The 13,784-nt window shown below is 40.6% G+C and overlaps 1 protein-coding gene across 1 annotated transcript in view; it reads right to left on the bottom strand.

Moving 5' to 3' along the window:
* The window catches only part of LNPEP (leucyl and cystinyl aminopeptidase), a 79,486-nt gene that overhangs the window by 40,782 nt on the left and 24,920 nt on the right, over positions 1-13,784 (bottom strand). The window contains exons 3-6 of the mRNA XM_073678181.1: positions 12,054-12,195; positions 10,498-10,629; positions 8,467-8,587; positions 2,603-2,757 (exon numbers count right to left, since the gene is read on the bottom strand). Of these exons, the coding sequence (XP_073534282.1) occupies positions 2,603-2,757; positions 8,467-8,587; positions 10,498-10,629; positions 12,054-12,195 (550 nt within the window). The remainder of the gene's footprint in view (positions 1-2,602; positions 2,758-8,466; positions 8,588-10,497; positions 10,630-12,053; positions 12,196-13,784) is intronic.

A 13,784-nucleotide genomic window follows, 5' to 3' on the forward strand; every position in this document is an offset into this window, starting at 1 on the left:
ACAATAAACTCGCAAACCCATACTAGTGAGTGTATATCCAAAACCAATACAAAAATAGAAAAGGAAAAAATTAAAAAGAGGCTCCAAAGGGAGCAAACAAAAGGAGTTTACAAATCGGAATAACCCTAGAAATCCCTTATAGATTCCCTGTCCGCCAGCGGAGGCTGACACCCTAAATTGTGCAATTTGGCGCCCCCGCTTTCCGGCGTCTATCCCTTTGGCCACAGACAATGGTGTGTGCCACAGGACCATGCTATATTGATAGCGTTCTTCAAATCCCCTGATGAACCCCATTACCCTTAGGGGGGGGGGGGACACGCGTCGGGATTTATCTACCATCAAAAGATAAGTACAATTGATGTCTCTCATGGCTTTTTTGACACTTCTGACAAAACTGATTATTTTGATGGCACGTTTATCTTTTGGATCTGCATAACTTATATTGCATAATCTGGATGCCCTCGGTGCTGGCTCTTCCTATGATATAGGGCTAAGCTTTTAGGATGTGCTTACTATATTACATTACCTGCATTACATTTATTTAAAAAGGAGGACTGATATCACTGAATCCGGGTGATTCAGATGTTCCTATTGTTTTGTTCATAGAGGTGAATTATGAAATATTGTATTTAAATTTCTGTCTGTGACATTATACTACCTGTATCACAATTCATCTATTGATGAAACAGAAAATATGGAGATTGTTTTTGATGTCTGTTCCTCCTGAAATATCTTTGGGGACTGGACTGATGCTATTTTGCACATACCCAGGATTGTGCATTTTTTATATTACCTGTGCTGCACTTTATATTAGAACAAGGCAGACGCCAAAACGTACGTCAGGTTTTGGGATCTGGGATTGGCACCACAGTCCTCTACAGGTATTATACCCTATTCATATACTCCACTAGGCTTGATTTGGCTACAGGCTTATATCTGGTAATGGCTGCGTAAGTAATGCCAGAATGCTGATTTGGCAAAACTAGAGTACACGTGTAGCCATTTGCATGTTTGAATAATGCCATGTGAGGTTGTGGTGCCACCTAGTGGCTTCCCATTTGTTTATATGTTTTTTACATGATTTTAACTTTGTTGTGTGACTTTTTCTAAATAAAGAGTTGATATGATCACTTTATTAATGTGGTTCTTTTGTACAGTTTTGCCTTATAGGATAGAGATAGAGATATATATATATATATATATATATATATTATACTCTATATTAGGGGTCGCCAAATTGCGCAATTTAGGGTATTCGATTCCCTGCCTGCCAGAAAAGGTTATTAGGGATTTTTAGGGTTATTTAACCCTTACATATTGTAAACTCCTTTTGTTTGCTCCCTTTGGAGCCTCTTTTTAATTTTTTCCTTTTCTATTTTTGTATTGGGTTTGGATATACACTCACTAATATGGGTTTGCGAGTTTATTATTTTTAACTATTACAATAAAAGTTAGATATTTTAGGGGTCCATTCTTCCTGTGGTTTTTGAATTTGATTGGGGCCCTGTTATCAATTAGATTCTTTGGTCTGTTTTTTTTTTTTGATGACCGATCCCAAGGATAGCTCATCAATCAAAAAGTAGTGGACAACCTCTTTAAGATCATGTAATTCATATATTTGTACATTACTCAATGTATACGAGCAGATATTTGGCCCTCATGGACATGTGGAATAAATAAGTCTTCTACTGATTTCCCATGCATGGCTCACAGGCCACATGAGCATGAGGCCCAAATATCTTCTCACCAGGCATAGGAGTGCTTCTGGAAGAGAATAAGTCTCATCTGTGCTGTGTGCACCTGACCTGAGCACATGTACGAGTCTACAGGAAAGACAGGGACAGCCAGAGGGCCGGATGTGGCCTGAGGCCGCACTTTGCCCACGTCTGCATTAAACGCAGGATGACGTTTTATAGTTGAGGCAACACATAAATATCTTCAGAATCATCATATCTGCCAACACTCACCAACTCTGTCCCTAAATATCATAAGGGACAACCAAAAAGACAAGCTATTCCCCCATGCATGAGATAGAGGATAACTTGCTGATCGCTGGAGATTCGACCCCTGTGACCCTCCATGATCCAGAGATCGGGGCTTCAGAACCTGTAAAATAGGGCTCTGCTCTTGCCTTGAATGGAGCGGAGATGCACATCTCATCCTCTGCTCCATTTTATTGTCTATTGGACTGTCGTGTGCAGAGATCGCTTGCAGAGCTCCGTTCTCAGAATTGCTGGTGGTCCTTGATCAGCAAGTTATTCTTTATCCCAAGTATAGAGGGATAACTTTTTTTTTTTTGAGGGGAGGGGGGGGGGATAAGTTCAATAAAATGGGACAACTATGGAAAGTATTAAGTGGGGGAATCCTGAATCTCCCCAGACTCTCCTGATCCTGTAAGATCACATAGTTCAGGCCAGAAGTGTGACGACGCTTGGGGTCCGAACTGTCAATAATGAGGAGCGCACTGCCCCTCAGGGAGAAGGAAGTCAGGAGGCCCAGAAAAACAACCCCCCTAAATAGTTTCACAGTCAGGGGCTTAAAATTCACCAACTAATAAAACAAAGTAATAAACGTTCTCTACAGCAGGACTGAGCATATGTACCTGATGGGCCAGTTCATGGGCTATGACCTGAGTGATCAACTGTTTATCCATGAGTGACGAGGTATTCTCCTTGTAAAGAAGTGTGGTCTCCCGGAAGGTAAGGAGACCCCAGTTTTCCATTGCTCCCGCTTGAATATCTGGTATCGCGACTAAATCTACACGACGTAAAACATAAAATAAGAATATTAGTGCTTTTTCCTAACAATGCTTAATAAGAGCTAGGAGACATATCAAACATTTCTTCGAAAATAAGGCACTTAATGGGGTTTTCTCTTTAGAAACCCATAACCAAACAGCGAATTTTACAGGAGGAAGATTCAGGTGATTCAGTATTATTGTATAAATTCATGGCTGTCGCCATCTATGCCATCCATGTGCTCTAATACGCGAGTAACCAAAGACACGTAGTAGCCATACCATTACAGGCCTTTATATGTGCATAATATTCCACCTGTGCGAATACGTTACACGTCCTTGATAAATTAGACCAGCAGTCCCATGCAACTGTCACAATTCACAAACCATCAGACACACAAATCACCAGAAACAACAGGTTAACCCCTTCCCGACCAGGCAATGTACCATTTTTGCGTTTTTGTTTTTGTTCCTTTTCTTCCTTGAGCCATAACTTTTTTTTATTTTTCCTGTCGAAATAGCCATATAAGGGCTTGTTCTTTGCAGGACGAGTTGTACTTTTGAATGACCCCATTTATTTTATCATGTGATGTACTAGAAAGCTGGAAAAAAAATTCCAAGGGCAGCAAAATTGGTGCAATTCCACAATTGTATTTTTTTGTGTGTGTATTTTACCTCGTTCACTACACAGTAAAAATGACCCAGCAATAGAATTCTCTTGGTCATTACGAGTACGCAGATACCAAAACAAGTATAGTTTTAGTGATGAAAAAAAAAATTGTAATAAAAAAAAAAAAAAATTGCTTGTGTTGCCATTTTCTGAGACCCGTAACATTTTCATTTTTTGGGAAATTAGGCTGTGTGAGGACTTATTTTTTGCACCGAGCTGACATTTTTATTCTCTTTTTATTTATATAGCACCAACATATTATTCAGCGCTTTACAATTCAGATAATTTACAGACATTATCATCGCTGTCCCCATTGGGGCTCACAATCTACTTTCCCTATCAGTATGTCTTTGGAGTGTGGGAGGAAACCGGAGAACCCGGAGGAAACCCACACAAACACGGGAAGAACATACAAACTCCTTTCAGATGTTGTCCTTGGTGGGATTTGAACCCAAGACCCCAGCGCTGCAAGGCTGCAGTGCTAACTACTGAGCCACCGTGCTGCCCATATACCATTTTGGAGTAGATACAATGTTTTGATTGCCTCATATTGCATTTTTTTGCAGTGTTGCGGCATCCCAAAAAAATGTAATTTTGGCATTTAGATTTTTTTCTGATTACACAATTTACAGATCGGGTTAATTCATTTTATTTTGTTATGGATCAGACTTTTACGGATGTAGCAATACAAAATAAGTGTATTTTTTATTTCTTTATTATTAAAGGGGGAAAAGCAGGGTGATTTGAACTTTTATATTTTTTTCCATATTTTAATAAACATTTTATTTTCACTTTCTACAGTATTTGTTACTCCCCTTAGGGGACCTGAACCTGCGATCATCCGATTGAATGTACTATACACAGTAATACTAAATGTACTGTTGTGTATAGTAATAATCACAGTCTCCTATGAACGCTAGCCGCAGCATACCCTAGGCAGTCATGGCAACCCTTGGTACCTTGCGGTCGCATCATGGGCACTGATGGCACGCCCTTCTGCTGGAGTGCAGTAAGTGCCACTGTCAGAGGTTATTATACATTATGTTACTCTCAGATGAGGTAGCAAACACCTGTTGACAGATTCCCTTTAAGATGAACTAGAACAGAGACCAAGCCTTCTAATTCAACATCAGTGTCTGACTTCAGAAATGTTCTTCTGGATGAATGGACCAAAACTCCCGCAGACATACTCCAAAACCTTGTAGAAAGTCTTCCCAGACAAGTGGAAACTATTGAAGCTGTGAAGTGGTGGTCCACTCCATATTAAAGCATATGGATTTACATGGTTACAAAGCTAATATGGTTGAAAAAAGACAAATGTCCATCAATGTCAACCAAGGGATGTGAAGGGGCAAAGCGAAGGAGCACATGCACAACCACAATACCTGATCCAGTCCGCCACAAAAGAGCTAATCCCTCCTGATCCCAATTGTCGATCCGCTAGACCAACCCCTCAGAAAAGAACTTTCCACATTTATATAAGCATTTATTAGCTAGATTTAGAGTAGGATGTCATAAAATCTTCAGTAGATGTAATGTGCAGGTGCCTTAACACATTTGTCCATATAGTGTACATTGCTTTCCTGATTTTGCCCTAGTCCGGAGTTACAACCCGTTCTGCTGTATATCCCAGAGCTGCATTTACAATTCTGCTGGTTGTCATAGAATACAGTCAATAAACTTGTGGTCATACACATCCAACAGCTTAGCTGAATTACTATACTGCTATAAAACTGCTATAAAACAAACAGATAATTCAACCAGAATGCTGGAAGATTTCAGCTCTGAAGTCAAAAGAATTATGAATGTAGGGGTCTAAACCCGAGAGCAGAGAGGATCAGTACAAAGCAACGTATTTACAGACTGCCTATTTTTATGGTCTGCTTGATGATCTAATTGAATTCCATTATAAGTTCCTCCTCCTCATCAGTGATATACCGCCGGGGAATCTCCGCTTTCTGCCCAGTTATGGACCAATAACAGAATGGCGGCCTGCAGTCAATCATTTTTAAGGATTTGCCAGCTTTCAAGTCCTCTTATTTCTAAACCATAAAACAGCATCTTTGCTGAAAGCAACAGTTTGTAATATCAACCCGGTTACACCAAAATCTGATAAACGTGTCTTGATTGAGTTGATGAGCTGAGACAATCAGATCTCCCCGAGCAGCAATCTCAATCATAGCTTCATATCACCAAACACACAGAATTTACAATATTTGAGAGCATCTGAAGCGTTTTCACCTGACTGCGAAAAACAGGAGCGTGCCAAGTAATTACATTGAGAACAAGCAACTAATCAAGCGATATGATAATATGGGAACTGGGTAAAAGCAAAAATTAAGCCTGATGCAAATGAGATGCAAATTAATTAATGTGGTTCAGCAAATAAACATAAAAGTAAGCCCTGGGGCATTATAGCATCGCAACAAGGGATTAAAGAAAGGACTACCGGGGGATTATTAATCAGGCGTGCACTCATAACTGTGCCTTTATACCGAACATATCCAAGTGTCCCATTTTATACATGTAATTATGTTTTGATTCAGAAACCCTGGGTTAAAAATGAAACTATACAGATCTATATTATCGCGTCAACTACTTAAAGAGTTGTAGACTGTTTCCAGCATACAAGGATATGTGATTTTCTGGGCGAAGCTGTTCTTGCAAAACACGCGTCGGGTGTGGTGGGACATCACTCTGTACCTTGGTGCTGTACACATGTGTATATCGTGGGTCTTTTTGTTATACAGCTCAAATTAGATTTTTGGGGGGGTTAGATGGGGGTTTATTGCAATTATTGTATTATAGTAAATTTTTATTTGCATTAAATATACCTTTGTGGCTACATTTATTATCGATCTAGCAAGGTTTCTAATACGGTTTTATTTTTCCTATGGTAATATCCCCCATTTTTTTCATTGCCTATGTATTCCATTCTTGTAATAATAATTTTGTATCTGGTTTTATATATTGATAATTAAATCTCATTGATTTTTATTGGCTTACACTGTATCATTTGTAAACACCAATATCAAAACATAGATAACAGTATGTGGCTGAGGGGTAGTAATAGACAGACAAACTGCTGTACCTAGATGAACAGTTATCACTTCCAGATATTACTTTGTCTTGCCGATGAGGGGGTCTACAAGACTGTTGCCCATTTCTACCTCATCATGATAATCCACCCTTTAGGAACTAAGGGTCTGTTTACATACACTAACCAGCAGCACGATATGACCACCAATATGTAAACCTTTAGCGATCAGAAGTTGTTTAGTTGCCTGTTGTGACAGAGTCACTGGTATAATAAATGAGGGGAGGTATGTGTCACGCAGGTTGCTAGCCTGTGTGAACTAAAATCAATAAACATTCTGCCAGCATGTTATATGCTGGGGGTTAAAGGGTGTGGTTTTATGGGAATGATGTAGAGATGGGAGGGAAGTCATTCCCCTACCTCCCCTCAGGGTGTGGCTGAGCAAGGTTAAATGTTCAGTCAGTTTGATTTCCTGGGTGGAGTGTGTGGTCTGGAGAGTGAAGTCTCCAGGCTGTGTTTTGGTGAAACCAGAGAGCAACACCGGAGGACTGGTGTTGATGAAGACGTCACTGTGCTACCTGCAGCGGGCAGAGCCTCGCTTACTATTGGACTCTGTCATACCTTATCTTTTTGCTTTTCCTGTTAATCCCGAGAGGGTCTGTTTATTTTTAATGGGACACTGCTGGAGTTTATGCCACTGAAAAAAACAGCAGGAAGTTAACCCAAACCGTGTGTCCGGTGTCAGCCTCTGGAGGGCCGAGCAAGTCGCTTTACCACACTGTTTACACGGAGAGACCAAAGTAAAAGATTCTCAGAGTGAGCATAGAATGCCATGGTTCTTCACAGTGAAAGAAATGAGCAAAGAAACTGTGGGAAAGGCAGCTGCCACCTAGAAAGAAGAAAACCACCACAGATGGAGAGAAATAGGTGGGTGAACCTAGACATAAGAGTATGTATAAAACCAATAATTACATGTTTTCACAGATAACAGAACAGGTGGATATATCAAAATATATATCAATGAATACCAAAGGAAATGCTTATGCATGTTCATCAAAGCCCATAAAGAGGTAACTAAATGTATAGTGTGCAGTATGCGCACATAAAAACTGCTAATGAGTATTGTGGGCAGAGGAATATTGAATAATCACTTCATGAAGCTGAATCCAAAATAAGTAACACTATTTATGACAGTCAATTGAACATTATTCCTGGAATACAATTCAAGAACCACCTGAAAACAGTGTGTATAACATAATAGAAAAGTAGCAAGAGTCCATGCACTCACCACACCCGACGCGCGTTTCGTACCAGAATGCTTCGTCCGGAGTCTTATGTCCAGGTTCACCCACCCATTTCTCTCCATCTGTGGTGGTTTTCTTTTTTTTAACATGGTTTTATATATTATTTTTGTCTCATCGATTGGCCGTATTGTAAATGCCTGTTTACACAGGCAGACCAAAGCAAACGATGTCCCCTCAGCTATCTACACTTGGTGACTAAGTGCGCATAGACTGTCTTGGTTCTTGGCAGTGGTAGTCCTGTACACCCAGGACAGTGTACTGCCGAGGTTGACCATCTTTTACATAGCACATAAGATCATTTCACCTGATGAACAAGTGTTTTGCTCGCTGATCGGCAGTTTGTTTATACGGCAAGATAATCATGAAACAAGAGTTTTTAAACAACGTCTGTTCACGATTATCTTGCAGTGTATAAATAGTGTCAATGGTTTAATTTTTACCAATTAACAAAACTCAAAGTGAATGAATAAAAGAGAAATCTAACTGAAATCAATATGTGGGATTTGTTCAAAATAGCCTCAGTTCTTACATGTGTGAACATGGCCTTAAACTCTTGCCACCAAATCACAGCCTGAAAATAATACAAGCTCACCGGTATGTTGTGCACAAATGAGACTTATCTGTAACCTTCAGAAGTACTCAAAGATACGGTTCTCCCCTTTCTCAGGTACAGAGTACATGCTTCTCTTTCCCATACGGTCTACTCAAGAATACAAACCTAATTTTCCAAGTGGATATTTCATGAGGAAGTAGTCAGAGAAAAACTCAAGCAATGTGACTGCAGCCTTCAGTGCGTACTCGGCTTGGTCAATCCTCTGTGGTATAGCATAGACCGATACCTGTTAGTAAAAGAAAGTGTTAGTTGATCAACAAATTGCAGGAAAGAGGAACACAATCAAAATGTTTAGGATAAATTCAGTAATATATATATATATATATATATATATATATATATATATATATATATATATATATATATATATATATATATATATAATCACCAGCTCACCCACTTTCTTTTGTTAATCCCGGAGAGCCTGAAGCTTCACTATTGCTGGGGGTTTATGAATACTGATTAAATGACAAGTAGTTTCTAGTTCGATGCAAAGCTTTATAATAATAAACGGCCTTCAGCTTGATCTCAAGCCATGGTGACTTGATGGATGAACGCTCTGTAGGAAGATTGATCTAATGCAACCCTAGATTGGTCCACCAGGGTCTTCTCCACCGTTATCTTGAGAATATCAAGTCACTGGGTTGCGGGTTTCCTCTTTGCCTTGTTCCTTCTATGCTTCCGACCATTATGTCCTCCTCCAGTGATTGCTCTCGTCGTATGATGTGTCCAAAATAGGCAAGTTGGTTGTAGCTTAGCAAGCCATCAGTCTTTATTGAAATACTATTTTAATTCCATTTTTCATGCGGTATAGCCATCCATCAATGCATTTCAAATGTTGGATGCATTCTTAATCCTGCTGGTAACATGTAGAAGGCATACAGCTTTCGAAACGCGCTGGCAGATCGCTATTCCGCCTTAAACATGGAATTTAATTTATAAATAAAGGACTGATTTGTAAACCTTTGGAATGAACTGGAAAGTACTTACCTTTTATTTGGCAAAATATAAGTTTGTGTGGTCATTAGGCGTCTGGTTGCAGGCACCCCCACTGATCATGACAGTGGAGGTACTTTGTTCCCATTCCCATTCAATATAAAAAGGTGTGGAGCTTACATTATGTGTTCATATCAGAATAAAAAACAAAATTGGATAGAGAGTTCATATAATATTGAGTACATTCCAGAAGTATTTCACTGTGCTAACATTTACTAATGTTCATCAGGTATTTGGCTCCTAATTCGGCCCTCCCGGCCCATTCTCACTGTCGCTCCTCAGCAGGAGGCAAGGAAGAAATGGAGAGAAGAAGCAGCATAAGTACACCCGCTCCTGAAGTAGCGCTGTCGGTGCGCTCTTCACTTCTCATCCCCTCCTGCCGTACAGTGACTGTAAAAGGCCGAGAAGAACGGAAATATCGTTTCTATGTTGCTGCGTACAGAACAACTAATTGTGAATTAAGTATAGTGTGAATATTGGAATTTATAACATGTATAATCATTTACTGGGTTGCGCTTTTGATTTTGCTTTATTTGGAAGTGGGTACGTATTCCCTTACATTTAGTAAATGCCTTTCATCCTATAGTGCAATCCATTAAAGGGGTTGTACTCAGACAACGCCTTTAAGTTGCAATATCATACAGTATATCATCCAATGGTTACTAGATGGAAAATAAAAAAGTACACTGCGTGGTGTCCTTAAGTAGTGTGAAGCCTCTGCATGGAACAGCGATGCTGACTTTCCCATTATACGCAACATAAAAAACTGGACCACCATATATCATCCTGACTCATGAGAAGTTTGCTGTACTTGTACACATACAGGTAGACCAGTTTTAAAGGCAAAAGAACAAAGGTTCTCTATACAGACACCGAAAGGTTTAAAAAGGGTTTGCCAGGATTAAGATCCTTAGGAGAGGTCATCACCATCCAATCATTGCGGGTCTGACACTCGGTACCCCACAAACCAGCTGGAAGTACACAGTGTGCGGAGCCATAGACTGTGTAGTGGCCATTATTGGTGGGAGTGACTGGTGTCAGTCCCCGTCCAATGTAATAGGATAGGTCATCAATATCCTACTCCTAGAAGACCCCTTTAAGAATGTTGTTTACTTAAATGGTTACTTTCTGTAAACTTACCAAAGTCCCGTTCACGTCCACAGTTACATTTTTCATGTCAGACACTATCATAGCAACTAAATAGGTGCTCATTTTTACACTGGTGGCAAAGTCATCAAGAACAAGACCATCTGGGAGGACTGTTGTGTTAATCTGAAAAGAAAAATGTTAGACAAAGTTGTTAAAGCCGTATAGTGACCTAACATAGGGCTGGGTGTCACTGCTGAGCGCAGATATCTGGACGCAGCTCTTGGCTGTAAGACGTGCTGTCACTCAGGATAAATACAAGATACATCAGCAAAGTCTTTACAAATGTACGCAATTTTCTGAAAGACTATAAATGGCCCTAACAGAAGTCATCAAAACGTAACACAGCCAACAAATGCAGCAACATGCCAACGCTATCCTGCAAAGATTCACAGAAGGACAACGTTGAAGTTTTCTATAACTTATTTAAAACTATTTTCACAGAAGCAAATATATATGTTATCACTGTCTAATCAATGGTTGCCCACTACAAGACCCCCACAATCTTGCCAATCAAGAGTTAAAATGTTTCTATGTATGGACACGCTTATGGCCCAAAACTGTGCTATGTGGCCTTTTATTCCTGTGATTGCATGGTTCCCAATAATGATCCCACTGATGGGAAAGAGCTGGCAGAGCCAAAAGAACACATAACCTATCCCCCCTACCTGTACAGCCACATACGGACAAGAAGGGGTGAACATTGCCACCATGTAAGCGCCTAGTGGAAAGCAAGAGGTCCACATACTATTCTTGCACAGAGAACCTCTGCGGTCTATGCCGGCCCTGAATAGATTACTTCATTGTTCTTACTGCTCCATACTTTCAGCAACACCCATGTTTGATACTGCAGCTCAGACCCATTCACTGGAATGGGACACCGCCATAATACCAAGCACTGCTGCTACTAAATAAGCTCTGCCTGGAAAAAAAAAAAAGAAGAAAGTATGAAGAACTCGGCACTCCTAATATATAATAGATGAAAATGGTTTGCTCACATTTCAGTCCACAATCCGGTCCTTCACTAGACCAAAAGGATTTGCAGAGATAACAGAAGAAATGAAGAGAGTTATAAAACTAAATAAACAGCGCTAAGGATGGAGCACCATCCAACAAAGCGCCCGGCACATGGTGAGGAACGTCGCTCTATCCATAGTGCCAGTTACCTAGTTCTATAACCATCTTCATTTCTGTTATCTCTGCTTGGTCTGACGAAGGTCCATAATTGTTGATCGAGACTTCACATAACTTTTATTTGCATGCAGTAGCATAAACCATCTTCATCCACTACATATTAGGAGTGCTGACAGCACCCAGACAGGAGTGCCATATAACCTCACTATTTATGGTAGGTAATGAAGGAGACCCTGCACTCATAGGAGCACTCCAATAGCTGACAAGCGGAGGTGCCTCCAGTGCAAGCCCCACCGATGATATATTGATGGCCATTGCATGTTAAGCATAAGCCATCAATTTTAAAGTATCTGAATACCCCTGTAAGTATGTGCATTACTGATAACAAGTCATCACTACAAGACAGACTGGAATACCTTCGGCATGTTTGACAGTGCAACATGTGCCACACTTCTTCTGATCTTCAGTCGGAAGGTGGATTTAAAAGCCGGTTCATCAAAGCAAGGAAAAGCTTTTCTTGCCGCCAGGGGTTCAAACTGTGTAGCTGCCAGCCACGTGCTGTATGAGACATGGAAGTAAACATTAGCATAATGCAAATTTCATGGTAACTATTCCAAACATTTCCATATTATCACAAAGCACTGTCAGAAAAAGAGGATGATGCCATTAGTACAATAAAGTATCTGAGCTCTTGTCCCATCACCTCCCCCACACAATTATACAGGGGAATGAAGATCTCCATAGCCTGATCACCTCGGCTTAGAACTTGTTCACATTTGTCCCTTTGGATACGAACAAAAATAAAAGAGGATGTCTCAAGTTCTTAAATTAGTAAAACTGCAAAGTGCTCGTAAAAAAAAAAAAAAAAATCAACATTGAGCTACCTCTTATTAAAAATGCTCTCCGTTCTCAAGAATGGAGTGATTTTTATTTTTATAGTATACAACTTGTTGCCAAGGTTGCCAGCCACCCTGCGGTGTCAGGGTGGTCGGTTACCCTGTCAAAGAGCATACGCTGCTTGCAAACTCTATGCTTTACAGCCGGCTCACGTCACTCGGATGCGGGCCGCAGCGTTGGATACACACACGTTGCAATAAGCAGGGATCAAAGATACAATCCAAAAAGACATTGCCACTGTGGGACTGGACACGTGATCAGTAAAGGTGTATTCTAGTTTTAACAAGCTGTCACCTATGAAGGCCTATGGGATAATGGAGGTAGGGCTGTAATAGGCCATCTTCATCAGTCCAAAAGACAAGAAGCCCACGTGCACCTCCCGTGCTCCATTCAAGCCCTGCTAATTTAGTGGCTATAACCTATTCTGTTTGGTGATTATGTTAGAACGGCATACCACTTTAATGTTATGTAGGCCTAAAGCAGTCTTCCCCAACCAATAGCTCATGGAGCCACACATGACTTGTGTGTCCCTTACATTTGCCTCTATAGTAAATACACATACACCCTAAAAAAATATATATATAAGTTTTACAGAATTGACCACTTCTCAGGCCTAGAGTTAGGCTTTCACATCTTCGGTATAAACATACTTATCAGGTTCTATACGCAAAAAGAAAGCCTCCAATGGCTATACAATGCCATCGGTCACAATAGAATCACACTATAAGAAAAATATATATACTACATAGGAATCCTATGATGACGGATGCCGCTGTATGGCATCCATTGTAGGCATCTATTTAAAGAGAGTCTGTCAGCACAAAATGACTATTCAAACCAAGTACAGGCGCTCAGTGCACCCTTGGTGTGGCCAAACATTTAAAGAGGTTGTCCACTGATTTAACATTGATGACCTATCCTAAGGATAGGTCATCAATGTTTGATCGTGGGGGTGCAACTCCCAGCACCCCCGCTGATCAGCTGTTCTCAGTGCCGCCACCGGCCAGACGTGCTCAGTTACAGTGCTGCTCAGTCTACTGATAGTGGCAGCGGCCGGGTACTGCACATCCGCCCCCTATTCAAATCAGTAGGGGACGAACCTCTTTAAGTGCACCTTCCCACCTACTTGTTTTCCTCTATCTCTACTGTTCTCTAGCTCAATAAAGCCATAGCTGTCAATAAAAAGAGGGGGGTGGAGATAGAGGGATCCAAGTAGCTGAGAAGGTGCACTTACATGTTTGGCCACGCCA

Source organism: Phyllobates terribilis, unplaced genomic scaffold, assembly GCF_046119375.1.
Source record: "Phyllobates terribilis strain yellow unplaced genomic scaffold, ASM4611937v1 Scaffold_1__5_contigs__length_1240528914, whole genome shotgun sequence".
Classification (NCBI taxonomy): domain Eukaryota; kingdom Metazoa; phylum Chordata; class Amphibia; order Anura; family Dendrobatidae; genus Phyllobates; species Phyllobates terribilis.